This window comes from Bos taurus, chromosome 10 (assembly GCF_002263795.3).
Source record: "Bos taurus isolate L1 Dominette 01449 registration number 42190680 breed Hereford chromosome 10, ARS-UCD2.0, whole genome shotgun sequence".
In the NCBI taxonomy this organism is placed as follows: domain Eukaryota; kingdom Metazoa; phylum Chordata; class Mammalia; order Artiodactyla; family Bovidae; genus Bos; species Bos taurus.
In genome coordinates, this window is record NC_037337.1 from 28,728,848 (window position 1) to 28,754,720 (window position 25,873).

Genomic DNA, 25,873 nt, shown 5'->3' on the forward strand with positions numbered 1-25,873 from the left:
TTTCCATCTCTGTGTCTCCCTTTGGGAATACTGATGTGGATAAGTATGAGGTCCCAACTGGCACATTCTTTCTTGCTCTATTCCCAGCCACCACCCCACCCCCAGGCTATTTTGGGAGCAAGAAGTCATTTCTCCCTTCTCCTGACCACCACCTCCCCTCCACCATCCCTAACAAAAAACCCCCAGTGAAACCAACTCAATGATTGCCACTAAAAATACTTAAAGATTTAGCAGTGAGTTGATTCCACATCATTTGTAATTGGGAGGAGGCAGAATGTATGATGAGAGCGCGCCCACTGAGGCCGGGGCCAGGAGAGCTGAGGCTAGATACGGATGCCAGTTGCCTTTAAGTGTCTGAGCCATGACGTTTTCCTACAAAGCCAGTAACGTTTGAATATTTGGTAACCTACCTTTTCCTCCTGTTCTCTGCCTTTGTTTCTTGTTCATACTTAGTCACAGAATCCCTCTGACGCACACTCTGTCACACCCACCCCTTTGCGTCCCTGAGTCACCCACATAGGAGGTCGTTGTCTTCCTTGTGCTGTCTCTCCCACTGTTTTACTCTGAGGCGCCTGCTCTTTGCTGCACCGCCCACTCCGCTTCACATTGTCTTTTTCTCTGTTAATGTTCTCCCCACCTCCAGTTATTCGACTCAGAAGCAGCAACCCTAAGGGCTTAGCAAACGCCAGTGTGTGCTGGGAAGGATAACCAGGGGGCCTTTTGAAACAGATGGGAGTTGCCTTAAAATTTGACTTTGAAATTTACAAAGAGATGGTATAATCATGCAGGAAGCAGTGGGGAAATGCACAGAAGAGACGGATGGGGTCATTTCTCTACTGAGTTTTGACTTAGGAAGGGGAAGCCCTAACACAGGGGTGTGATTCTGTTGGATATTTCTCACCTGTCCCGTGTGCTCTGTCTCATCTTTGTTAATCAAATACATGAGGAAGAACCTGGAACAAGGAAAAAAGCTTTAACGACCGAAGGAAAGACAGTATTAGATACTTTGGTTAGAAAACTAAAGTTCACTTAAGTGAACTGGAGAGAGGATCAAGCATGTTGGTTAGCATCATGCTGACCACTGTACCTTTCAGAATTGGGGAAACATGGCGTGACAACATACACCATTATTTTCTAATAATAATATACATAAATCTCAAAATGAGCCTTTCTCTGAAGAGAGGTCCTTTTTACTATCACCAAACCTTGAGCTAAGATCACTTCTGAGGAAGCATTTGTAGCTACCATTTTACTGTTTTTTTTTTTTTTAAGTCCTAATATGAAAAATAAAATGGTAGCCAAAACTCTAACCATATAATTTTTAGTTGGCTAGTTTATTCTCTTATAGGAATGCAGAATTGAAATCATATGTATCTCAAAGATATGTCACAGAAAAGTGTTGATAAAAGTAGTGACTCTCATTCAGAAGTTGCCCTGATTTTTCCAGAAGTGTAGTTTTATTGTTGTTGTTGTTGTTTTTAACAAACAACGGAGGTAGGCCAGTGTAGTTTCACTTGCTCTAACCAGGAGGCTTGTGTCTAAGGTTTGAGTATGTCTAGAACACAGAATCATGGGAGGCTGGGGCTGGCCTCTCAGCTCACATTATGCAATCTCAGAGACGGCATCCGAGGGATTCGGCCTGTGCCCTTCAGGAAAATGACTGTGAGGCTGGTGAAAGGAAGAGAAAGCATAAATAGCATCCTTGGGAGGGTGAGGAGAGCGTGAGCCCCAGATTTTGAGTTCTCCCAGGATATTCTTAGGTTTATAGACTCAGATTGTGGCCCATGGTGAAGCAATAACTACTTTCCATCCTTTTATCAGACTAAGAAAGGAAACGTGACCAGTATCTTGTCATATAGGACATTATTGCTTTCCTAGCACATTTAATTCACAAAGCACAATTTTCAGGGGCGGGGCGAAGTTTTAAACATGAGTAAGACTGGTTCTCTCCCCTCAAGCTTGCTAGTGGAGGGGCACAGAGAAAATACACTATTATGTAGAGTGCCATGGGAAGTACCTTCAAGAGTCCCAACTGTTCTCTCTCCACGGGCCTGAGATGAGCCACAGGCTCACCTTTTCTAGAAGTACATCCATCCTGATCACCTCCATGAAGATGCAAACAACAGTGAACATTCATGGTTTGAGGAAAGGTATGCCAAAGTGATTTTTTTTTTTTTAAACCTGTGTTTCTGTCTTAAACTCATTTTAGCAAAAAGACATCATTACTTCTCTTTGACAATAACCTCCCTCAGTGGCAAGGCCCATTCTATCCTAAAGAAAGATTAGGGTTTTCTAAACAATAAAGGGTAGACTCAGAGGGGAGGGGCCAGGCCAGTTAGCAGAGCCCAGCAGTTTCTTTTCTTGAAAATGATGATCACTTACAGAATCTGAATTTTCAGGAGATGTATATTCCCTACAAATTCTGTAAGTTTCCTAGGCAGTTTGTGGCACACAGTAGACTCTGAATATCTTCTGCCCGAATGAGATATTTATTATTTACCTTCTGGGTGCCAGGCCTCAGGTGCTGGGATACAGCAATATGAAAACACACACATCTTAAAGAAACCCAGCCTGGAAATTAACCCTGGAATCCAGCATCGTGCAGGTCAGGGGCTGCCTTGACAAGAGCAAATAGGAATTGGTCGGGAGGAAGGCCAACTGCAGGGGAGAGTGAGTGAGTTCTAAGGAGAGTGGGGGAGAGAGAGAAATTGGAGACTGTGAACAGGCACACTTTTCCATTTTTTCTGAAAGAGAAGGAAAAGTGGGGCCATAGCCTTCTTTGTTTAGGATTAAAAAATATTATAAGGTGCTAGGAAAAATCCCCAAGAGACAACCTGCTGGAGCTAACAGGACCTTGGGAAGGGATGGGATCTAATTCCAGGTGGAGAAACAGTCTGCACACATCTAGGAAAACAGGAGAGGCAGGGTATATGGCAAAGATATGGCTCATGGGGACTCCTGCAAGTTCTTTCCTGATTGCGCCTACTTTCCAGAGACCAAGGAGGAAGAGACATTAGCAGAGCGCGAACTGTAAGACGTAAACTGCACTTAACCCACTGCCCTTCCCCCAACCCTGTCGCCTCCGCTGACCAAGGATACTCACAGGTAGTTGGCTAAGTTGTGCTCTTGCAGGGTGTGTGTTTCAAAACCATGAGGCGTTGTGTCAAAGTAGTCATTGCCAATCCCACAGATGAAACATTTAGTCTGAGAAAAATAACAGAAAAGGCGTGAGTAGGCGTGACATTACAGGCAGTTGGAAAAAGGGTGATGATCTCTGAATTGAGAGATACTGAAAAATATTTCCCTTTTGTGCTTCAGGCTATTAGTCACCTACTCCACAGTGTCACGTACCTAGCTTCTGGCTAGCGGAGGGTACCTGCTCTCGCCCAAGCCTGGGGCATGACAGAGGTGGCAGGTGGGAGGAGGGTAGGGCACAGAGGGTGGAGCAGAAGAAATGCCCAGAGCTGGTGGATGGGCACAGATAAAAGGACAGGCATGGAAAACAAACTTGGGTAGTAGTTTTGCCTAGGGCTGAGGAATAGCAGAACCTATTGTTTAAAAAATCCATGTGCTGTGAGATACAAAAATGGAGTTGGGATTAGTAGAACTGTAGGTACCTCCATATCCTCTCGTACTTGTTCCTGCTGGTCTCTCAGCTCCCCAAAAGCATCAATAATAAGACCTGGAATTTTAAATATGAAAACAATGCTTTGCATAACCTGTCTAGTAGTTCAGAGCAGAGGCCACTTTGTTTAAAAAATAAAAAGGGGAATTATGAAGCTGAATGATACAATTAAACCAAAATCAGAAAAAAACAAAAAACAAACCCACTTGTGTTTTCAGATGCTGCATCCTGGTTAATCATTTTTCATGGTTCCTCTTACTCTACCTCTCTGCAATATTTGATGCTAACTACTCACTCCTCCTCGACTCTTTCTTCTCATCCTTCCTTCCTTGTCCTGCTGTTTGCTGGGCTGTTCCTTTTCTGTCTTCCTTATTGGCTCTTCCTCTTCCAGCCCCTTAGGCACTGATGTGTATCAATTGGGGTTCCTCCTCAGCTTTTTTGCTTTTGTTTTTGGGAAATCTCTACACCCACATCTTCAACCACCACCACTAATGGATCCCATTTTTTTTATTTTTGCATTCATTAATACTTATTTTATACGTCCTTATGTAATATTTTTACCTTATACCATTCCTGATTTGTCTCCTAAAAGACCTATTAGAGTTAACTGCTTGTTGGTCCTCAATACCTCTATGGCTCATAGGTCTCTCGACTTGTCATGACTTAAACTAAATCTGTCACCATCGTTCTCTAATTCCTGACAAGCTACTAACATACCAGTACCTCTCCCTGCCAAGAAGGAAAAACCATGTCACACACTCACAGCTCCTCTTTCTGCTCCTTCCCCACCCGATTGCCTGGGAGGTAAATGATCAGGGCAGAAATCATGAGGGCCCATACTAACCACAGGAGATATTTAGGAAGCAGAATAAGATGGAAATGATCAGTTCAGATTTGGCAGTGAAGGAGGGTGGTCCTCTGCAAGGATGTTCAAGTTTCTGGTATCACTGCCTGGGTATATCTTTGGCCTTCTATATAGTAGATGTCTAGAAATGTCTTGTTTGAATTAACAAGTGAATGCACAAACCTCTTTACATAAAACAATTAAGTGATAGATGCAGAAAGGTAAAGAGAACTAGACTGAGCCCCGTACATACAACATAACTGGTAAGCATACCTTGGATGATGGCTAGCAGGATGACAATGACGAAGAAGAAGAAGGTAATGTCAAAAACGATGCGATACATTTCATACGGGTCCCCAGCAGGGTCTTCAATTTCATCACCAATGCCACCTCCAGCTCTCACTCCCACGTACATGTGGAACAGGTAACACTAGAAGAAAAATCATGGCAATTTGAGTAAAAGCTGCAGAGTTTCGTTTGTTGTTATGGAGATGGTCTGATCATTCATGTAATTAAAAATATGACAGCCCTGAGGCAGGAGAAGGGTACGCTTCACAATAATATTCATACCGCTAACTCTGGGCTTGCACCCCCTGGTGTCTATAAAGATGCAAAGATTGCTGTTCCATGTAGCCTTTAAATGATATTTTTTGCTCCTTTTCTAAAAAACAGTTTTGAACTACTGGACACACACGTGAGAATTCACTCTAGGCGTGTATAAGATAAAAGGACTTTAGGCTATGAGGAGGATGGCATAGGCCAGATATGAATTTTATCTCATTTAATTTTAAAGTCTCAGCCTCCAGGAAAAGGCTGCCCTCCTCCTGCATTCTCCGCACACCGAGGAGCGTGGGGCTCCCCAGAGCATCTCCTCCCAAGCTGCACACATGCACCAGGTGGGGTTCACAGATCAGGCTGCCCCGTCTCCTGACTGGCTGTGATGGGTTCGGGATGCAAGTGTGGGAAGCAATCTAAGGGCTCGTAAATCAAAACCCAGGGGCAGCACAGAGCCTGGGCGGGCCACACTGGGGCTTCAGCAACTGTAGTGTTGGTGTGTCAGGGGTGCTTGCCCTGAGAAGGTATATGGAGGGTTTTTAGCCAAAAAGTGCCTCCATTTTCTGGAGAAATGATCACAGTGGGGGCAGGGGAGCAGTGTACTGTCACTGGTCTCTATTACACACATTCTTTTCCTGAAATCTGGTCCCTATAAATGTCTAGAGATGCTGCTGCAGCTAGGCCCTTCTAGCCCCGCAGAGGCTGCCCTGAAAGGACCCTGCTGCCCCAACCTGATCCCACTGCTGTGACATTTTTCAGATGACATGTGTTCTGAAAGAAGGCCCACTGGCTTGCTGAAATACACTGAGTGCCAGGTTCATGGGATTCTTTGCTCCCAGCTCTCAAAGGCAAAGAATCCAAACTTCACTTCCATGAGATACAGACGTAGGTTAACTCACATCTTCACCACACACAAATGTGGGTAGATGACCCGCCTACCTGTGTACTTCTCCTTCCACCTGGACCCAGACAAGTGGCATATTCCAGCACTTCTGTCTTTCCAGGGCCCGCCTCGCTTTTGGACCAGACATCAGTTTTCTGTTCTCATCTCTGTCATGCTCTGTCTCCATGCTGCCACTCTGCCCACAGCCCTTCTGCCCCTGCCAGGCTGGGCGGCCCCACAGGGAACTCACCGTCATCATGTCATCACACTTCATGTCGGGCTCGTCGTCGTCTTCACTTTTGTTGTAGAACTTGCGGAAGAAGTTGAATGCCACCACGGTATAGAGATAAACCACCACAGCCAGGAGACCAACGGTCAGGACCAACTGGGAGCAAAGAGAGAGAGAGAAGAGGAAGTGGGTCTTCACCTTAAAAGGCTGGTGGGAGACTCCAAGAAAACAGCAAAGTGGAACGATGAGGGGACGGGAACAGAGGCTGTGACACTCCAGATGCCGAGAGATGAGACCAGAGAAGAAAAACAGGCTTGTCGGGAGAAGAGTAATGATGAGCTCTCACGCACTGAATGGGGTCCCTGAGATTCATATGTTGAAGCCCTAATCCTCAGCACCTCTGAATGTGACTGCCTTTGGAGACAGGGCCTTTAAAGAGATGATTTAGGGCCTTTAAAGGGGTGATTAAATTAAAATGAGGCTCTTAGGGTGAGCACTGCTCTAATCTGACTCGGTTTTTTTAACAAGAAGAGAAGGTTAGGACTCAAGAGAGATACCAGGTATGCACTGAAGCATAATAAAGTGAAAAAGCTGCAGGCCATGGAGAGGGGCCTCAGGGAAACCAAGCTACCCACATCCTGATCTTGGACTTCCAGCCTCCAGAACCGAGAGGAAATCAATGTCTTGTCTAAGCCTCCAGTCTTGAGTACAGTAAGCCCCCTAGGTACGAATGAGTTCTATTCCACGAGGGTATTTATAAGTCCAACGAAGTTAGCCTAGATACCCAACTAACACAACTGGCTATATAGTACGGTATTGTAACAGGTTTAGAATACTTTTCACATAAATAATACGTAACAAACACAAAAAATAAAGACATATTAAATTTTACAGCACCTTGAAAAGTACAGTGGACAGCAGCTGGCACACAGGGCACACCGTATGTAGGGACTTACTGTACATTGCTACAACGGCCTGGGCAGACTAACGCCTGGGGTGCTGCACAGGGGCACGTGTAAACCATGTGGGACTGAAGGATGAGCAGAGCCACGGCACTCTAAGGGTGGTTACTTTGGTTTTTTACAGAGAGAGCAATGACCTGAAGCTTCATGATGTAGCTGCTGCTTATTTATTTGTAGTTGACTCACAATGTTGGTTAGTTTCAGGTGTACAGCACAATGATTCAGTTATACACATACCCCCATACATATCCTTTTTCATATTCTCCCCATAGGTTATTACAAAATAGTGAGTATAGTTCCCTGTGCTATAAAGTGAGTCCTTGTTTATATTTTATATGTAGTTGTATCTGTTAATTCCAAACTTCTAATTTATCCTTCCCTACCCCCATTGGTAACTAAGTTCTAATGCTGCTTCTAAAGAAACTGCATGAAATTAACACATTTGTAAATCAACTATACTTCAATAAAAAGAAAAACTGAGTCACACTGCTGTACAGAAGAAATTAACATGACACTATAAATCAGCTATACTTCAATAACATTTGTAAAAAATGCAAACTACAGATTCCTTGGGCTGGTGGGTATCTATCCCCACATCACAGTATTTCATAACGAACCATGAACTGGGTAACTGTCACAGCTTTGCTCAACCATAAAAATTCTTACAGTAACTTCAGAGTGACATCTTTCATAATGAAGAAACCTACCTTGGACCTTTGCTGGCGTCATAGGGCCTGTTTGTTTCCTGGCTTGTAGGAAGCACCATAAATGAGGACTACAGAAGACTGCTCATCTGGCCTACGCCAGGGAACAGGTGTTGGGCTGCATTTGGTGAAGATCAACAAGATAAAATCTTTGCCCTCAAGTTGCTACACAGAAGGAAGCGGGCAAGATAAGTACCAGAACTGACTATTCAGTGACTTCTTGAACAATGAATTTAGTAACTTTATATCTTAAATAGCAGACTTCACAGACAGAAGCGCTAAAATGCTCTTGGGTGAAATACTTAGCCTCTCATGAGTCTCAATTCTCTTAAGTGAGTATAACATCTACTTTGGTTGTGAGCCTGTTGCAACACTTGGCACATGGTACAAGCTAGGCACATTTTTTAAAAACCATCTTGTCAGAGTTTAGTCAGCAAGCCCATATAAAAAAAATGATTGTTTATACTTTTCATTTAAGGTGTACTTTTGCTGTATAATGCCACTAAGCCAAATCAACAAAATGTGAGCTTTCAATATCTGAGTAAAGGGGAAGAAAATAATTCTCTTGATAAAAAAAAAAAAAAAAACATATTGGAGAACTGGCATTCCATAAATCACATTTTGGGAGAGGCCACTTTTATAGGATAAAACTTCCCAAGACACACATGGAAAAATGATACACAATGCTATTTCTCTCCAGATCCTGTAAGGAAGAATGTACCGCTCTAAGCAAACATCTGTATGACCGGTTCTGTTATCACCTCCCCAGACTTTTAGCTTTTGTGGCCGCAAATGTCTGTCTCTACCTTCCCTCCATTCTTTTTAGTGTCAACCAAGAAACAACCAAGAAACTGTTGCTGCTACCAGAAGCCTAGAAGAAATAAATCATCATAATATCTGATGATCTAGCACCCTTTCATTTTAGAACACTTAAAAGTTAATTTAACTTTTTTTTCTGGTTGGAATTTTCATTTTTTAAGGTGTGCAATGTGATGACAATATATGCATACATTATAAAATGATCACCATGCTCAAGTTAATGAACACGTCCATCATCGCACACATTTCCTGTATGTGTGTGTTGAAAACACTGAAGAGCTACTTTCTAAGCAAATTTCAAGTATACAATTCAGTAGCTTTAACTGTAATCACCATACTTTACTTTAGATCCCCAATTTATTTATTTATTTAATAACTAAATAGCTAATTTATTTAATAACTGAAAGTTTGTACTTTTTGACCAATACTGCCATTTCCCCCAACACCCCCTGGTAACTACTGCCCTACTCTCTGGTTCTAGAAGTTTGCCTTGTTTATTATTTCACATAAAATGACACCATATGGTATTTGTCTTCCTGTGTCTGGCTTATTTCACTAAGCATAATGCCCTATAGGTTCATCTATGTTGCTGCAAATGACAAAGCTTCTTTTTTATAGCTGACTGATATTCTGCTCTATGTCCAGAGCAAATTTTGTTTATCCAGGATGGATATAGGTTGTTTTCATATCTTGGCTGTTGGGAATAATGCTGCTATGAGCATGGAAATATAGATATCTCTTCAGGATACTGATTTCATTTCCTTGAGAGAGAAATATATACCCAGAAGTGGAACTGCTGGATTAATATGGCAGTTCTATACTTAATTTTTTGAGGACTTGCCGTACTATTTCCTATAATGGCTGTAATTAACTTCACCTTCTTTTCTCCTTTCTCCTAGAAAGATTTAGAGATGTGAGGGAACATGTCTCATTCGTGGATTTGCACTTAATGAGGAGTAAAATGCTACAGAGTTTGTTGACAGGAGGAGCCATTTGTGAATTTTAATGAAGGGATTGACCCTGACAGTTCTGTAGTAGACAGACTGGATACTGATGAGACTGGATATAGAGCAATGACTATACAGATATATATAGACATACACACATACATGTATATATAGCTGTGTATGTCTGCATATAGCTGTATATATGTGTGTAGATAAATATCTATGGGGCTTCCCTGGTGCTCAGATAGTAAAGAATCTGCCTGCAATGCCAGAGACCTGGGTTCAATCCCTGGGTCAGGAAGATCAAAGCAATGGCAGCTCACTCAGTATTCTTGCCTGGAGAATTCCATGGACAGAGGAGCCTGTCAGGCTACAGTCCATGGAGTTGCAGAGTCGGACACAACTGAGCAACTAACACTTTCACTTTCACAGATATCTGTCATTGGTTCTTAATTGGAAGCGTGTAGGCTATAGTCATGTGGTCACAAAGAGTTGGACATGACTGAGCGACTTCACTTCCATACTTCCATCAGAAGTACCTAGTGACTTTTCTAAGTACATACATTGATCTAAATGTTAAAGTTCTCTGAATCAAGGTCTTCTTCCTTTTAATTGGCTGCAATTTTGCAAAACTAATGCCTATTCATTCAAGCGTTTGACCACGAAAGGCGCGTTATACACTACAACACACATCTTCCTGTCATACACTAGTGTACTACCTGTTATTGGTTATGATTTTTCCTATACGTATCTTGGTCCCTCCCATTCTGCACCAGTATAAACCCCGTACCTGTTTGCCATTGTGAGTGACAGAGGACAGAATAGTCCTCAGAGTCTTGAAGCCCATCGCGATATCCAGAAGATGAGCCGCGAAGAAAAAGTTGTTGTAGTGGCCCAGGACTGACATGGTCGTGTACCAGGCGAGGTAGAGAAAGGACTGGGGAGTGGAAGAAATTGAGCAGCTTTTCAGGCATTCATGAAACCCACTTTTTCTCATCTTGGGCTGTGAACTGACCCAAGAATTGCCAAGTGATCCCCCCCTCTGCCTTATACTATTGCATGAGAGAGAAGTGTCCCCCCATACCCTAAGGCTGTCTGTCTTCCACGAGAACTCCCTGCACCTTCCTGGGCTGCCTCCATAGCTTGTTTCTTTGTGGCATCTAATGACATCCCTAGACTTGGGGGCACAGGATTTCACTTTCCCAGATGCCATACTTACATTGTCAGTAAAAACAACTCCCAGCTTCCAGACATGGTACTTCATGTCGATGGAACTTAGCCTAAAGGGGAACAAGTCATTTCAAAGCTTATAAATGTCAAGATTTAAGTGTTTAATAAGGGAAAAAAGTTGTTTTTTTTTTTTTTTTTCTCTTGGGGTTTAATAAATCTATAAATATAGCTCTGAGCTTTATGAAGTTGTATGTGTTACCATGAGAATGAGAGTGGCTGAATCACACATCTTGAAATTTTAATGTCTTTCTCCTTCAGCTCTATCAGGCATGAAGGCTGTCTTTACATTTTTTTAAAGCAGTATCTCCCTGCTGCCCCAATATATTAGAACCTAGAAGAAACAGGCTAAACTAGAGCCCGAGACAACAAAGACAGGATTATGAGTTTTGCCTCCAGCACAGGGAGGACAACTGGAAAGACAAAGGGTTTAGGCAGCCAGACTCAGATTTAACTCCTAAGCTCTGTACCATGACACCAGGGAGGCCGCCTCTGCTTTGGTCTCTTCCACTGGGCTAAAGTCAAGGGCATTTTTGTCCAAACCCAGGAGTTCAGCAATGCGTTCTGCTCCATAGAGATCTCCATATTTGTTGATCACCTAAAGCAGAGAAGAGAACAGGGTGCGCTCAGGTCATGCACCACCATCAGTGTTTTCTCCAGCCCCGATGTCTCCAGAGCTGTGTCGCACTCTGGGCTCTTCCAAGGGGTTGATATGAATCAAAATGCAAAAGGAGAATGAGTAACCCCCACATAAAACAGAAGCAATAAAGACAATTAAGTGAAAGCTGCTTTTCTGGCTATCATTTTGGAAGGGAGGAAAAAACCTAGTACATAGAAAAGTGATTGTGTTAAGCTGTTTAACTAAGCCCCCAAATGACATAAGTTCATATAAAACCCTTTCTGTTGACTTACTCTCCTGTGATACCATCATAAAAGCAGCATTAAATTTATCCATGTTTGTTAATGGAGATCTTGAAGAAATTTACATTTCTTTGGAGGTCATGGAATTCTCCTGCCACCCTGATAAGACATACCTTTCTCTTTACAAACTTGTCCCAGTAGTTATTAGGGAAAGATCTGAAAATGAAAATGAAAAAGGAGATTTTCTTAACATCAAGGCAAGCACATCAAGAAACTTGGCAGTTTTCGAGTGTCTGGACCTATGATCTTTTTGGGTTTTGTCCTGTTCATTGAAGAATTCAAGATTTGATTGAAGTTCAGAGTCACCACAGGTCTACCAGATTTCTGATCTCACTTTGTGGTGAGTTCTCATCTGAAACACCTGAAAAGCTACTTTGCATTTTCTACTTCAAAATTATGGTTAAGAGCCAGGAAACACATGCAATAAAGCTTCATCAAGTGCCCTCTTTGGGCTTCCCATGTGGCTCAGCTGGTAAAGAATCCACCTGCAATGCGGGACAACTGGATTCGATTCCTGGGTTGGGAAGACCCCCTGGAGAAGGGAAGGGCTACCCACTCCAGTATTCTAGCCCGGAGAATTCCATGAACTGTATAGACCACGGGGTCACAAAGGGTCAGACACGACTGAGTGACTTTCACTTTCACTTCAAGTGCCTACTTTACAGCAGTAATTGGGGTAGGTACTGCAGTCACAGTGGTGGGAAGTGTGGACAAAGTCCCTAACTGTGAAATTTCCAGTCTGGAAATCCCCACTAGCTAATTACATAGGGGTTTTCCTAATGGCGTGTTCTCCTCTCTTCTCCATTCCAGCATAATTCCTGTGGGGTACAGCTTCCCCCTTCTCCAGGCATCAGATCCCTCTCTCCTTCGGAGATGGTCCCTACACCATCCAAACCTTAAGCCCACGAGGGAACTTCTTTCTTCTGCTCGGCAGCTTGTACCAGCTCCACCGCAAATAGCTTCTTATTGTTGGAGTCAAGAAAGAACTGTTACTTTCAGGTGTGTTGGCAGAAACCATTTAAAATATTTTGCTCCTATCTAGAAAGATTAATCCTACCAGAGAGGTTCCATTTGAGTCTAGTTTGCAGCCAAGGAACCTCTGCCCTTGATGCAAACATTCTTACTTATGTCTTCCTTCATTTAAGTCATTCTTGTTAGCTCTGGAACACAGAGCTATTCTATAGAGGCCACCCAAGTTGGTGATGAGGAAGGGGGGCCACCCTCTGTCCACGGACCCTTCAGAAGAATAACCCTGAGCAAATGCCACCTCTCCCACAACAGGGTGGCAATCTTAAAAAAATTTTTTTTGTATATTTGAAACAGTCTCACTCTCAAATGTCCAAATGATTCTTAAAAGCAAAAAACAAATGCTGGGCTTACAAAGTAAACTGCTAATAGATTTTATCTACGGAAGATGGAAATAGTTATTTTGATTTTTTCTTTGTCCATTTTTCTGCTACTTGGTATTTTTCATGTCCTATATTTAGAACTTAAAATAAATAAAACAAAAATAAGCCACCCTTCCTCTATCCACAACTGATATCGCCTTTCTCTTAAATCTTATACAAATTGTCTGTAACACACAACTGAGCCTTGGCCACATTTTGGCATAAGTGGAGGATTCCACAAGTGATGTTGAAGGGCCAGTGACAGAAGGCTTTGGTCAAGCCCCTTTCACAGAGGTGATCTTACTTTGATCTGAATATTCTTGTCCCCTGACTAGGCATGTAAACTCCTACAAGGTAGAAAGCACAATTCCACTTTGTAATATTCCTTTAAGTCAGGGGTAGGCAAAGAACCTTCAGAAGGGAAATGCATAAATAAGTGACACATCTATGTACGAATGGTCAAGAAAAGTAACATAAGGGGCTCAATCTCTTAGAAATTAGGAAAATGCACAAGAAGACGCTATTACACACCTACCAGATTAGCTAAGTTATGTGAGGATAACAAGTGCTGACAAGGAGACAGAGAAGCAGGAACTCTCGCAGGGCGCGGGCTCAGTGGAAATCAGGATAAATATCTGCAGATCCTACTATTCAGCAAATTCGTCTCCTGGCCTCTAGCCTAGAGAAACTCTTTCACTTGTGCACCAGGTATAAAAATATTCTTCAGAGCACTGTTTGTAACAGCCACTAGTTGAAAACAGCTGAAGTATCCACTGTCAGGAAAACAGCTAAATATACAATAATATACTCACCGAATGGAAAGTGCCACAGTTTTGAAAATGATCAGTTACAGCCACACACATCAACCTAGTTGAGTTCTTGAATGGGGTGCTGAACAAACGATTCAAGTGACAGTACAATGCGTATGGTCTGATTCCATTTATATAAAGTTCAAAAGTAGTTAACGTGAAACCACATGTTTAGGGACACATACCTAAGTGGTAACACTATACGCTAAAGCAAAACAAAGTACCAGTAAAATCAGGAGAGTGGTTAGCTGGGGCCTGGGGAGGACAGGGAGGAGAATACCTAAGACTTCAAAGTTTTCACTGATGTTCCAATTTTAAAGATTTGTAGTTCATTTTATTACTATACTTTAAAATAGACATGCATTCTCTATCTTCTTCTATATGTATTTAACAACATAAAAATATGAAAGCTCTCTATGACATAACAGTTAACTTTAAAAAAGCAGGTTACAAAGTACTACATGTACAATGATACCATTATTGTGAAGAAAAAGGTTCATTGATTGAAATGCTTTAAAGCAGCTGTTCTCCTTATACATGCATTTCCCTATTCACGGGTATTTCAGCCACTTCAAATAAATGTTAGTAACCATCCTTGTCAAAACAGTTTAGTGTGCGTGTCTCATTATCTCTTGAGGATAAATTTCTAGAAACTGCACTGTCTTTTTACTGGGACTCTAAGGCCATATCATCCTGTGCCACAGACACAAGCGTTAACTGATACATGATCTGTCTTTGGTAAGCTTTCTGTAATTAATACTCAAAATTTTTGTACTATAATAACGAGGGCTCAGAAATTAGTCTTAGTAGTTTCCCTTAGTTTTAAGTGGGGAGATTGGCAGTGACCTGCAGGCAGAAACATGCTTTTGATTGGCAGGCTCTCACCTATTTTCCCGTAATAGTCGAGCCTTCCCTTACTAGGGACTATTTTACAAAGCTCAGCGGTGCCTTTGCAAAGCTGCGTCTCTCAATTTGCTTAACTTTGGATAAGCAGCATTTTCTTCCCCCAAGAGTCAGGGCTGCTGCTTCTAGATGTACATATTTTATTGGTGCAGCCGTGTTTCAAAAGTTACCTTTGTTTATACAGTCAGCCCTGCTGCTTTGCTTTTCTTTCAGCGCATTATCTTACAGCTCTCATTTTCCCTATTGTGAATACACTGGCATTAGAGCATCACCTTTGCTAATGGTGATGGTCGTTTCTTTTCTAAATTTTTACTGTGGTTAAAATATGTATAACTTTACAATCTTAATCATTTGACTATATTTCCTGCGTTGTACAATATGTTCTTATAGCTTATTTCACACCTAAACGTTTTTACTTCTTACTCTCTAAATTACCCCTCCCCTTCGCCTCTCCCCATTGGAAATCACTACTTGGTCCTTGTATCAGTGAGTCTGCTTCTTTTTTGTTATATTCACTAGTTTGTTGTATTTTTTAGATTCCCACATATAAGTGATATCATACAGTATTTATCTTTCTCTGTCTGACTTATTGGTGATGGCCATTTTTTTTTGTTTAACAGTGAAAGGAAACTCACAGCCACGTGACATCCCAGGACTGTAGGAGATAGTATTCTCATCAGTCTATTAACAAAGAGGAAACTGAGGTTTATGGAACTTGATTCCCTTGCCCTAGGTCACAGAACCTAAGTGACAGAGCTGACTCAGTACTCTACCTCTCTGCCTCCAGAATCAATGCCTTTTCCTACCACATTAGCAATTATACACATGCCTACCAAGAAGGCAGGCTTAACGCCACAGGTCTTAACATCATCACCCAGACGATCCTATTTTAGCTGCCCGTGGAGATGCTTATTAAATTCTATTGGGAGGAGTTCTGGTATCCACTAGGCTATCTGTTTTAGGAGAAGACTTCTGAGACTGCTGTCACAGGACAGCTGTGCCATTTAGGGACTCTGAAGAAGCTGATCAGCTTCATCTCCAAACTCCTGGGCCAAGGAAACACTATGACTCAAACATGGAAAACTAGATTAGGTAGTATTTTTGCTGGACCGTCTGGTCTTAATTAAATATGCTAAGCACTTTCTGATAATATCCTCTGTCTGCCATTAAATGCATAGCATACATACAACTGTTGGGGGAACAAGACGCTACTTTGTGAAAAGGCAGGGGAGAGAACAAGTCCCAGAAATCAAAGGAAGGCTTATATTAATCAGTCTCCAGGGCTGCTGAAAAGGTATTCTTTTATTTATGGTAGAAACTCCTTTTTCCTTTTTGGGGTGGGGGCAAAACTTACGGCGTGTTGATTACCAAGCGATCCCACTGCCCCTTGATGTCATCTTCAGAAGGCTGTTCAGTGATATACAGGCCATCAAACTCCAGCTTCCTGGCGATTTCTTTTTCTCTTTTGAATACGACCAAAGGGACCTAGGAGCAGGAAGACACTGTACTCGAGCAGGCTTTCTAATGACAGCATCCTCTCCCATGCATATCTCACAAATGGGCCTTCCAATGTCAGGGCAGCAATCTCTTTGCAGTGGGATTCTTAGGGTGCCTAGTTGTGGGTCCAAGGCTAAATAAATCACCTCTCACTCCTTTGGCTCATATACCTCCCTCTCCAGAGCTGATCTGATTTGGGCCAGCCTTCAAACAGCTGACAGTACTACAAACTGGACTTTCTGGCTTGTGCTGGTGAGAAGGCCACATGTAGATGAATCACAGGGCTGAATGAGTTAGGTATCCTAAAACTGTCAGGCTGGAGGTTGACCAAGATTTAGAAAGGACAATAAACTATTCTAGTTCAATCAACTATATTGAACAGCTGGAATAACACAGTAAAAATTCCAACTTCCTTCAATGGCTAGGGTCATATTCTCATGTCTTTGAAACTTGGTTAATGAAATATGGTTTAATAGTTAGAATGAGAGGATCCACTGGGCTCTGTATACAGTCTTTTGCTACTGAAGTTTTCTTCCTGACGTACCTTCTGAGAAGAGCTCCTGCCTGGCACACTTACTTGTTCTCTACCATTGCTTCCCATTCTCTTATAATTATGACTTTGCTTCTAGCCTAGAAATGGTGACACATTTATAAAGACCTACCACAAAGGAGGTACGTACACAGGAAATACTGGGAAAACAACCCACTTGTCCCAACCATCACCAGACACACAAACTTAGTAAGGTCAGAGGATACCACTGGAATCTCAGGATATAAGAAGGCAGGATAGTCAGAGCTCCACAAGCCACAAAAGCTTAATTCAGATAGAGCCAGGGCTTCTCATCAGCTGGGAAGCTACTAGTTACTTGGCAACGTCCCTGAGACCTTGGACTGTTTCTCCCAATAATGCTTTCTCAAATCTCATGATATCTCTACCCCTCACACTGCTCCTGTATTTCCAAGACAAAAAGGCAAATTTTTGATAATGATTTGTAAAGAGTTACTGCTTACTCTTTTCCTCTCCTTTATTTTTAAAATTTATTTTATTGAAGTATAGTTGATTTACAATGTTAATTTCTGATATATAGCAAAGTGATTCAGATATACATATGTATATATACATATACATATATATACATACACACACATTCTTTTTCATATTCTTTTCTATTATGCTTTATCACAGGATATTAAATACAGTTGCTGCTTAAAAACAAGGAAACAACACTGAGGAAATAAAAGACTCAGGATAGGAAGATGGCAAAGGCTGATCATGAGCACTGCACAGTGCAGAATCAGTGACTGCTGTTGGTTCACGGATGATGTGGGAGGAGAAGCAGAGAAAGCCAAGAACTACATTCAGTACCCTGTGATAAACCATAATGGAAAAGAATATGAAAAAATGTGTGTATGTATGTGTGCATGTGTATGTGTATATATATACATATATATGAATAAATATGAATATATTCATATATATGATTGAACATATGAATGAATCACATACACACACACACACACACACACGAATGCATGACTTTGTTGTATACCAGAAACTAACACACTTGTTCCCCAAGGGCTCTGATTAGACTCCGAGTGCCTGGCAACCTACCTTTAGGCAGTAGTAGCCCACCACGCAGACTAAAGAGATGACGGTGTGGATGATGGCCAGGGCCCGCAGGGTTGGCGCCATGTACCCAGTGCTCTCCTGCAGGACAAAGAACACCACTGCCTCTTCCTCTTCCTCGTCATTAAAGGAATTCCACAGGTTTGCAACATCCTCTGTCTCTTCTTCTAAAGGTTCTTCGGTGACCTAGTCCAAGATACACATCCTCTTAGAAACACCAGAAAGACCTCTGCCACTAGGCTCTCCCCATATATTTTATATTGCTGGCATTTGCTGTACAAATAGTAGTGACTCCATATTACCTGATGAGTGAATAAGGTTTTTAAGTACTTTATTCCAACAATATTTTTAAGACACAAATCCTCGCTCTTGAAAATAAGCCCCAAATTTAAAAGTTACGAAAGTCTTACTACATATTCTACAATCCCTTTGCTGCAGGAGGTAATCTTTGAAATGCTATGGCCTGGGAGGAGACTTAAGCCAAACACGTGTGCACAAGTGCACACATAACACACACAAAACATTTCTGTTCTTTCTCAGGGGCTGTTAACGTCACAGCCATCCTCACACAGGGACTCCCAGATCAGCGCCTTTGAAGCTGCCACCCTGCAGATCCCGCTGCCTGCTGGCTCTCTGCACCTGCCTGCCTGTCTGAATCACTTCAGTCTCAATGTGTTTAAAGCCAGGCTTCACCGTGCCCTTCGACACAGTTCCATTTTTCTACCATGGGCAAGAGCAAGCCATTCATTTGTCAAATGCAAGACTGATGTGGGTAAGAGCATGTTTTATACAAATTAGATCTGTTGTTTTAAATAGGAAGGGGGAGAGGCAAGTGACAACAACCAGTTAAAGACTATGTCAAGAATCCAGGACCTATGACGTTCATTAATTCATTCTACTAACATGTATTATGCACCTACAGTGACAAGATTCACTTACCAATGTTTAAAATCTCCATTTATCTTGATGAGTCCCTCTCCTCCACATCCAGAAACCAACTTCTATTCATTCTTTCTTTGTAATAGTTCTAACATACGGGTCAGCTATCATGGCTGACTGTTAGTTTTATCCCTCACAGAAATAACTGTATTTATTATTCAGTTTGAAATACCTTATAGCTCCTAGTATAGGGTGTAGCACATTGCAGACATCCAACAAATATCTGAAGAATTAAGTAACAACTAGAACAATCCTGAACGACTGAAATGGTGCCCTAACTGGCTTCCCTTGCAACCTGTCTCTCCATTCCCCCCCGTTGCTGAAGACAGTATCCTTTTTTAGAAGCTAGTGTCTCAGAAATTTCCTTAGATACTAGAATTTTTGCTTAAATTAAGAACATAACTCCTTTTACTTAAAAAAAAAAGCATATAATCTATTCAGCAAATAGCCCCCCAAATGAAGTATCACCTTGTAAAAGAGCAGGATGAAGTTGATAGCGAAGGCTACAAACAGAGCAAGGAACCTCAGGTTGTAGAAATTCCTGGCCAGGTAGTGCTGAAAAGAAAAGGACAAGCAGAAGTAGGAGAGTGCTGGCAGGGGAGGGAGCTTCCCTCTCTCACACAGAGGGTCTCAGAGGAGGTCTACACAGGGCTAGTCCTGCTCTTCCGTAACCACTCATCCAGGACAATCCTGGCCTCCTTACGACTTATTTGGTGGGGGATCAAAAATGATGATTTTTTAAAAAACTGCTTAAAATGACGCTCAAGGGAACCCTACTTAATTTAAAGCTCAGAAAACCAAATGCCTAAACATACCCTTAGCACAGGTCTCAAATGGTGCTATGAAGGGTGTCTGTGTGTGTGTGTGTGTGTGTGTGTGTCTGTGTGTGTGTGTGTACTCTGCAAAGGAAGTAGTCAATTTGGAAATTATGAGTGATCTAGGCCCACAAAAGAACCCTGCAACTCCCACCCCAACTGGAGCCAGACTATGGCCGAGAGTCCTTGTCCTTTGAAAGTCACAGCCCGAGCTCCCCTGCCTCTCCCCATTCCCATGCCCAGTGGAAACAGCAGCACTTGAGGACAGGAATGGTATAGCTGCTTGCGGAGTGCTCAGTCTCCGTGGAAAAGGCTCCCACCAGTGGTGCTGGGAGGCTGTGGTCCCGGCCTTTAGCAACTGGCCTCAGTGAGCAATTCACCAGAGAAAGGATACTACAAGCTGGGCTGAGGACCTGTGGAGTAACAGAGCTTTTGAGAACTAGTATGACAACCTACCACACCACAGGAATGCTCTTTCTGCATCCGAATGATCTCACTACTTCTGAAGTTTCTGACTGGCATGGGCCCAGTCCCCAAGGGCACACATAACGCTCTCCCTCCTGGAGAGAGCGCAGGGCAGAGGAGCTGGAGCGCTTGCATTTCCCCTTTTCCTTTCCCTGTAACTGGTGGTTCAGACGGTAAGGAATCTGCCTGCAATGCAGGAGACCTGGGTTTGATCCCTGGGTTGGGAAGATCCCCTGGAGGAGGGAAGGGCTACCCAATCTAGTATTCTTGCTGAATTCCATAGACAGAGGAGCCTGGCAGGCTACAGTCCATGGGGTCGCAAAGAGTCAGACATGACTGAGTGGCTAACACTTTCGCTTTCTCTTCCCTCCAACACAGAAGGGACAAGCAGGTAATCAAGAAGAGCAAGGAAGAGGGATGAGGAAGATGAGGAAGCACAAGTAAGCAAAGTCGGCGGCCACCTCTCTGAGGTCTGCCCATGCCAATGCCCGCACCCGAGTGGGACAGGGCCAGAGTGCTTACCAGCAACTTGGTCTGATAGATTTCCAGCCCTTTAAAGAAATTGGCCATGAAGGCTTCAGGCTTCTCAACCTTCTGGCCACACCGTCGCTTCTTCCTTTTGGTCACGTCTGCCCACAGGGCCTCGGCCTGCTCTTCTTCTTTGGCTGTGTCCTCTTTCTCCCCATCTTCCATGCTGCAGGAATGACAAAGCCCCTCAGCACAGAGGGCAGAGGGAGGCCTGACCCTGACAGGGAGACTAAAGAGAAATCTGGGCTGAGAGGGGAGGGAGACATATTATTCCCTGAGCCCGGGAATCTCAGGTCTTGATTTCCTGCTTTGATAAGTCATGGTCACAGGTGTACATATACAATTTAGTAGCTTTCTGAAATTTGCCTTATCGAATTTTTCCCCTTCAGAAATGTTGTCTTTTATTTTCTAAGCTTTCATGAAAATTGCCAATAGTACCTATTTCAAGTCTGTGTTAGGAATTAAATGAAGTATTGCATAAAAGAACTTAGCAAAAGGCCTGGTGTGTAGCAGTTATTCAGTAATTACTATCAATAGATAGCACCATCATCAACATTATATGAAGTTGCTAAGTGTGAGAGTTTGATCGTTTGCTTGGTCAGATGGTGAAATCCTGATCTACTATTTGGACTGTGAAGTGAACACAATTATTAGAATGTGTTTATTGTCTGGGGTAAAAAGAAATGTATCCACCCATGAAAAGATGATCAACATCATTAATCATCAGGGAAATACAAATCAAAACCACAATGAGCTATCATCTCACACCTGTCAGAAAGGCCATCATCAAAAAGAACAGAAATAAATGCTGCTGAGGATGTGGAGAAAAGGGAACCCCTGTGCACTGTTGGTGAGAATGTAAATTGGTGCAGCCGCTATGGAAAACAGTATGGAGCTTCCTCAAAACACTAAAAAGAGAGCTACCAGATGATCCAGCGATCCCACTCCTAGGTATATATCCAAAGAAAACAAAAACAATAATTTTAAATGATACATGCATCCCAGTGTTCACTGCAGCGCTATTTACAATAGCCAAGATATGGAAGTAACTGAAGTTATAAGTAGAGGAATGGATAAACACACACACACACACACACACACACACACACACACACACAAATGGAATATTACTCAGTCATAAAAAAGGAAAAAAGAAATGTATCCAAAGCTTGCACAATATCTGTTCCCTTTGTTAATAGAACTCAAGCTTTCTATTTACCATAGCCACAGAATAGTAGATAATATTGAGAACTATCAATCATAGCAATTAGAATAGCTACCAGGAACTTACTCTGCCTTCTCAGACTCTATTTTTCTTTCTGCTTCATGAGCTGCTTTCATTTCTGCTGCCTAGACAAAAATAACAATCAGTTAAACTTTCCTCAAATAAATATGTTCATGATGATGAACCATATCACTAGCCACTGTGCATGGTCAGAAATCCCAACGGCTCTCTCTTTATGCTTTGGCAGTTCTCAGGATCACAGAACGTAAGTGTCCTGCTGTACATTACATGGCTCTGGAGAGATCAAAGATTACAGGCTTGAAAATCTCCCTGCTGTTATTCAATCTAAAGAGAAAACTTGTGCTAGGACATTGCCTGAGGCCTGTGGCAGTGGTCCCACTGCTCCATGGGGTCAGGGAGAGATGGAACACAAGTCATGGTAGGTCTAATCCAGAACCCGCTTCCATCAGACAGCATCCCTGCCCTGTCTTCAATCCTCTTCCACTACCCTACCCTCTCTGATGGATGACCATGGCACTGCAAATAAAATTCAAGCTCTTTCATGTGCTAAGCTGTTTCAGTCATGTTCGACTCTGTGACCCTATGGACTGGAGCCCACCAGGCTCCTGTGTCCATAGGATTCTCCAGGCAAGAATACTGGAGCGGGTTGCCATGTCTTCCTCCAGGGGATCTTCCCGACCCAGGGATCGAACCCATGGCTCCTGCATTGCAGGCAGATTCTTTACTGCTGAGCCATCAGGGAAGCTCTCAAGTTCCACACTAAGGCCTTTAAAGCCATTATGACTATGGCCTTTCTCTCCATCTTCATCTGTACCATCTGACTCATTTCCAACACAAACACCTAGACTTCCTTTTCTTTCCTGAGACATGCTTCCCTGTACCAGAACCGTAGCACAAGCCATATCCTCTGCCTGGAATATGACTGTCCTCATTTTTGATGTGCCTGCCATTCTTCAGGACTTGGTTCAGAGGACACATTTTCAGATGCACCTTGAGCATCCTATTTATAGTAGGGCCCATAATCACTCTGTAACACACAATCTTGTTCATTCATTTCATCATGTGCTCCAAATGATAATTATTTATTTGATGTCTTCTTCCACTAGATGTTAAGCTCCATGAAAGCAAAAATGTTGTCTCTCTTATTAACCAGTGTGTTCCCATATCCCAGGAATACAGCCTGGCATATAGCAGGCCTCGAATGAGTCCCTGTTATGTTTCCAACTCTGCTCTAGTCCCTGGGTTACACCAGGGAGCAAAAGAGAGTACATCAAGTAATACTGTCAGAAGGTTTATGATTCTGAAGCTTCCTTTCTTGATTCTCCACACCTCTCCTACACATTTCCATAGCACTGATGGTCCTCCTTCCTAATATTCTCCATGCTTGTACTGACTTGTCCAATGTCAACCTTTTTCACTAAATTACAGGAACAATGCATTTCTCATTCACCATTGTATTCCCAGAGCCTAAAACAGTGATAAGTGTACACCAACTATTTGGTAAACAGTAATGTAATTCATGAATAAAGGTTGTCTTTGGGCTCTGATCTCTTCACACTTCGCTCCATACTCTACTGCTAGAATGATGCTGTGAGTTGAATGCTGCAACATCCAGAACTTTTGATGGCCAAAGGGCTCTGAATTCTTGCTATCTTATTCACTCAATCTAGTCCACTGACTCAAAGACCAAATTGGATAGTGGGGGCAGCACAAGGATGAAAATGTCCCCAGTGTGACAAAACTATCGGGCACTGTGCTAAACTGTATGTTAACACCTGGATCTTCCAGGACACGGCAGACATATGACCTTATCAGAAAGGTCTCCTTTTATGGTATGCCTGGTTTTCTACTCTTTCAGTTACTGAATGAACCTGTGTGCCTTGCAAACTAACCTAAGAAAAGGTGTGGAAGCAAGTGGCAGGTCATGGATCCCCCTGTTTGAACTCTTACAGTGTAAACTGGAAGACCATTCAGCAACTAGACATTGAGACAACCATCTAAGTCTCATCTCTGCAGACACGACAAAGCTGAAATTATCAGATTAGGGTCATCGTGGAAGAGCTGGTGTCTAATACAGTGTCTGCTCCTAGAGAACTGGTATCAGTATTGACTGAAAGGTAGAGTGGCTAGTCTTTTTCTGGGGATAAAGAAAGGTGATAGAAACAAGTCACGTGCTTACCTGTGCTTTCCTTTTCTTCCGGACAGTACTCTCTAAGGTAGGGGTTTCGTCCTTGCCAATAATCTCAGAGAGGTCACCCAAACCCACTTCAGGCCCATGCTTTAAGCCACCTTCTTTCTTTGGGTGGAGTCCAAAGAGATCTGACATGATGTCTGCATCTCCCTTCTGCCCCTTTACGAAGTGCACGAGTTCTGTGGCGATGCCTGGCTCAGGCACTTCTGCCCTCTCAGCTTCCATAGCATCATCGTGGATACCAAACTGGGTTGGGTCAGGCATGTCACCCAGGATCTTGGTGACTCTTATGTTCTTTGCCCCTTCTATGAGTCCCCCTCCGAACACTGTGCTCCAGAGGACCTGAATGATTCCTCCCACTATAGTGAAGAGCAAGTGGAAGAGCCCCATGAACAACGTCCAGAAGAAAGAGAAGAACACCTTCACCAGCTCCTTGAAGGTCATCTTCTTCACCTTCCTGTACTGCTTCCTGAGGTTCTTCAGGGTGGCCCTCTTCAGAAAGTTGGCCACGTTTCTCTTCACTGAGCCACAAGCCATGGCAAATGCAGAGGCACACTCAAAGGACTTCTCCTCCTCCTCCTCCTCACCCTCCACTTCTAACACATAAGAAGAATCTCCACCTTCTTCCTCCTCCTCATCTGGCCTGTCGGCTGAGTCAGATTCCGAGATCTGCGATGCTAACTGCATCTCAAAGATGGTGTCCTCACAGAAGTTCACGAACAGCTCCATCTTCTCTTGCTCCCCACCTTCATTGACAACGTCAAAGATGAACTGTCGCTTAGACTCCTTCACCTGGGGCTTCTCCCACTGAGTTCGACTGGACTCGCTGATCTCAAAATAAACACGCTCAATTTTCTTGGCCCCACCCATGATCTCAATGCGTCCCAGGTATGGTTCGAAGTAATTGAGTACACTTTCTGCTGGGTCCAACAGACACTTAAGGCGAGAATCGTTTGGCATGTGCTCAGAGAGGTTTGTCAATAACACTGCCACATTAAACCCTATGTCCTTGGCTGGCTCATGGAACCGGTCAACAAAATCGATGTAATTAAACATGTCATTTTCATCAGCTTCTGCGCATGAAAGGAGAAAGTCTATCTCCGACTGTGTGTACTGCTTTTGCCCTTCCATGGCCTTCTGGAATTCCTTTTTGGAAATGATTCCTTTCCCATCGGGGTCATATTCTTTGAAGGTGTCTGAGCTGGTTAAGTCTTTAAGTTTCAAGAACATGTCAAAGAATTTCAAGATCATTTCTACATTGGTAGATGACTCTACCAGTGTGTCAACCATCTGCTTGCCAATGGTTCCATTAACCACATTCCCTGTGAGGCAGGTTCAAAAAGACACACAGATACATAAATAAACCCAAGTCATCATGGAACTGGTCAGGCAGATATTTTTAGAAGACTTCTATCCCAAATCGGTCAGCTCTTTTTCTGACCATGATGATCTGGAAATGGGTAGGAGGGAGCAGCAAGCCATAAAGACTACACCACTAGGAGCCAAGGGGGAAAGAAACACAGGGAAGGAGGAGATGGCCACGCCAGTGCCTTTTACCTGGCCTGGGGCCTGGACAGTGGCTTTGTTATCAGATTATCAGGGACACATAGGGATAAGTGGTGCCCCTCTAATCCCCTTAGACCTAGGAGGGTGCCCAACTAGATGGCTGGCATACACACTGGCAGCCAGATGTATTGAAAAGCAATGGGGAGAGGAGAGGATAGGGAAGAGCAAAGCTTGGAGGTTTTC

General features: G+C 42.9%; 1 protein-coding gene across 1 annotated transcript in view; it reads right to left on the reverse strand.

Moving 5' to 3' along the window:
• Positions 1–25,873, reverse strand: part of RYR3 (ryanodine receptor 3) — a 558,656-nt gene that overhangs the window by 1,028 nt on the left and 531,755 nt on the right. The window contains exons 88-102 of the mRNA XM_015473104.3: positions 24,113–25,446; positions 21,979–22,037; positions 20,682–20,853; positions 19,348–19,434; positions 17,926–18,126; positions 16,171–16,301; positions 11,830–11,872; positions 11,266–11,393; positions 10,788–10,848; positions 10,359–10,505; positions 6,158–6,292; positions 4,743–4,899; positions 3,618–3,682; positions 3,104–3,204; positions 902–953 (exon numbers count right to left, since the gene is read on the reverse strand). Of these exons, the coding sequence (XP_015328590.2) occupies positions 902–953; positions 3,104–3,204; positions 3,618–3,682; positions 4,743–4,899; positions 6,158–6,292; positions 10,359–10,505; positions 10,788–10,848; positions 11,266–11,393; positions 11,830–11,872; positions 16,171–16,301; positions 17,926–18,126; positions 19,348–19,434; positions 20,682–20,853; positions 21,979–22,037; positions 24,113–25,446 (2,873 nt within the window). The remainder of the gene's footprint in view (positions 1–901; positions 954–3,103; positions 3,205–3,617; positions 3,683–4,742; positions 4,900–6,157; positions 6,293–10,358; positions 10,506–10,787; positions 10,849–11,265; positions 11,394–11,829; positions 11,873–16,170; positions 16,302–17,925; positions 18,127–19,347; positions 19,435–20,681; positions 20,854–21,978; positions 22,038–24,112; positions 25,447–25,873) is intronic.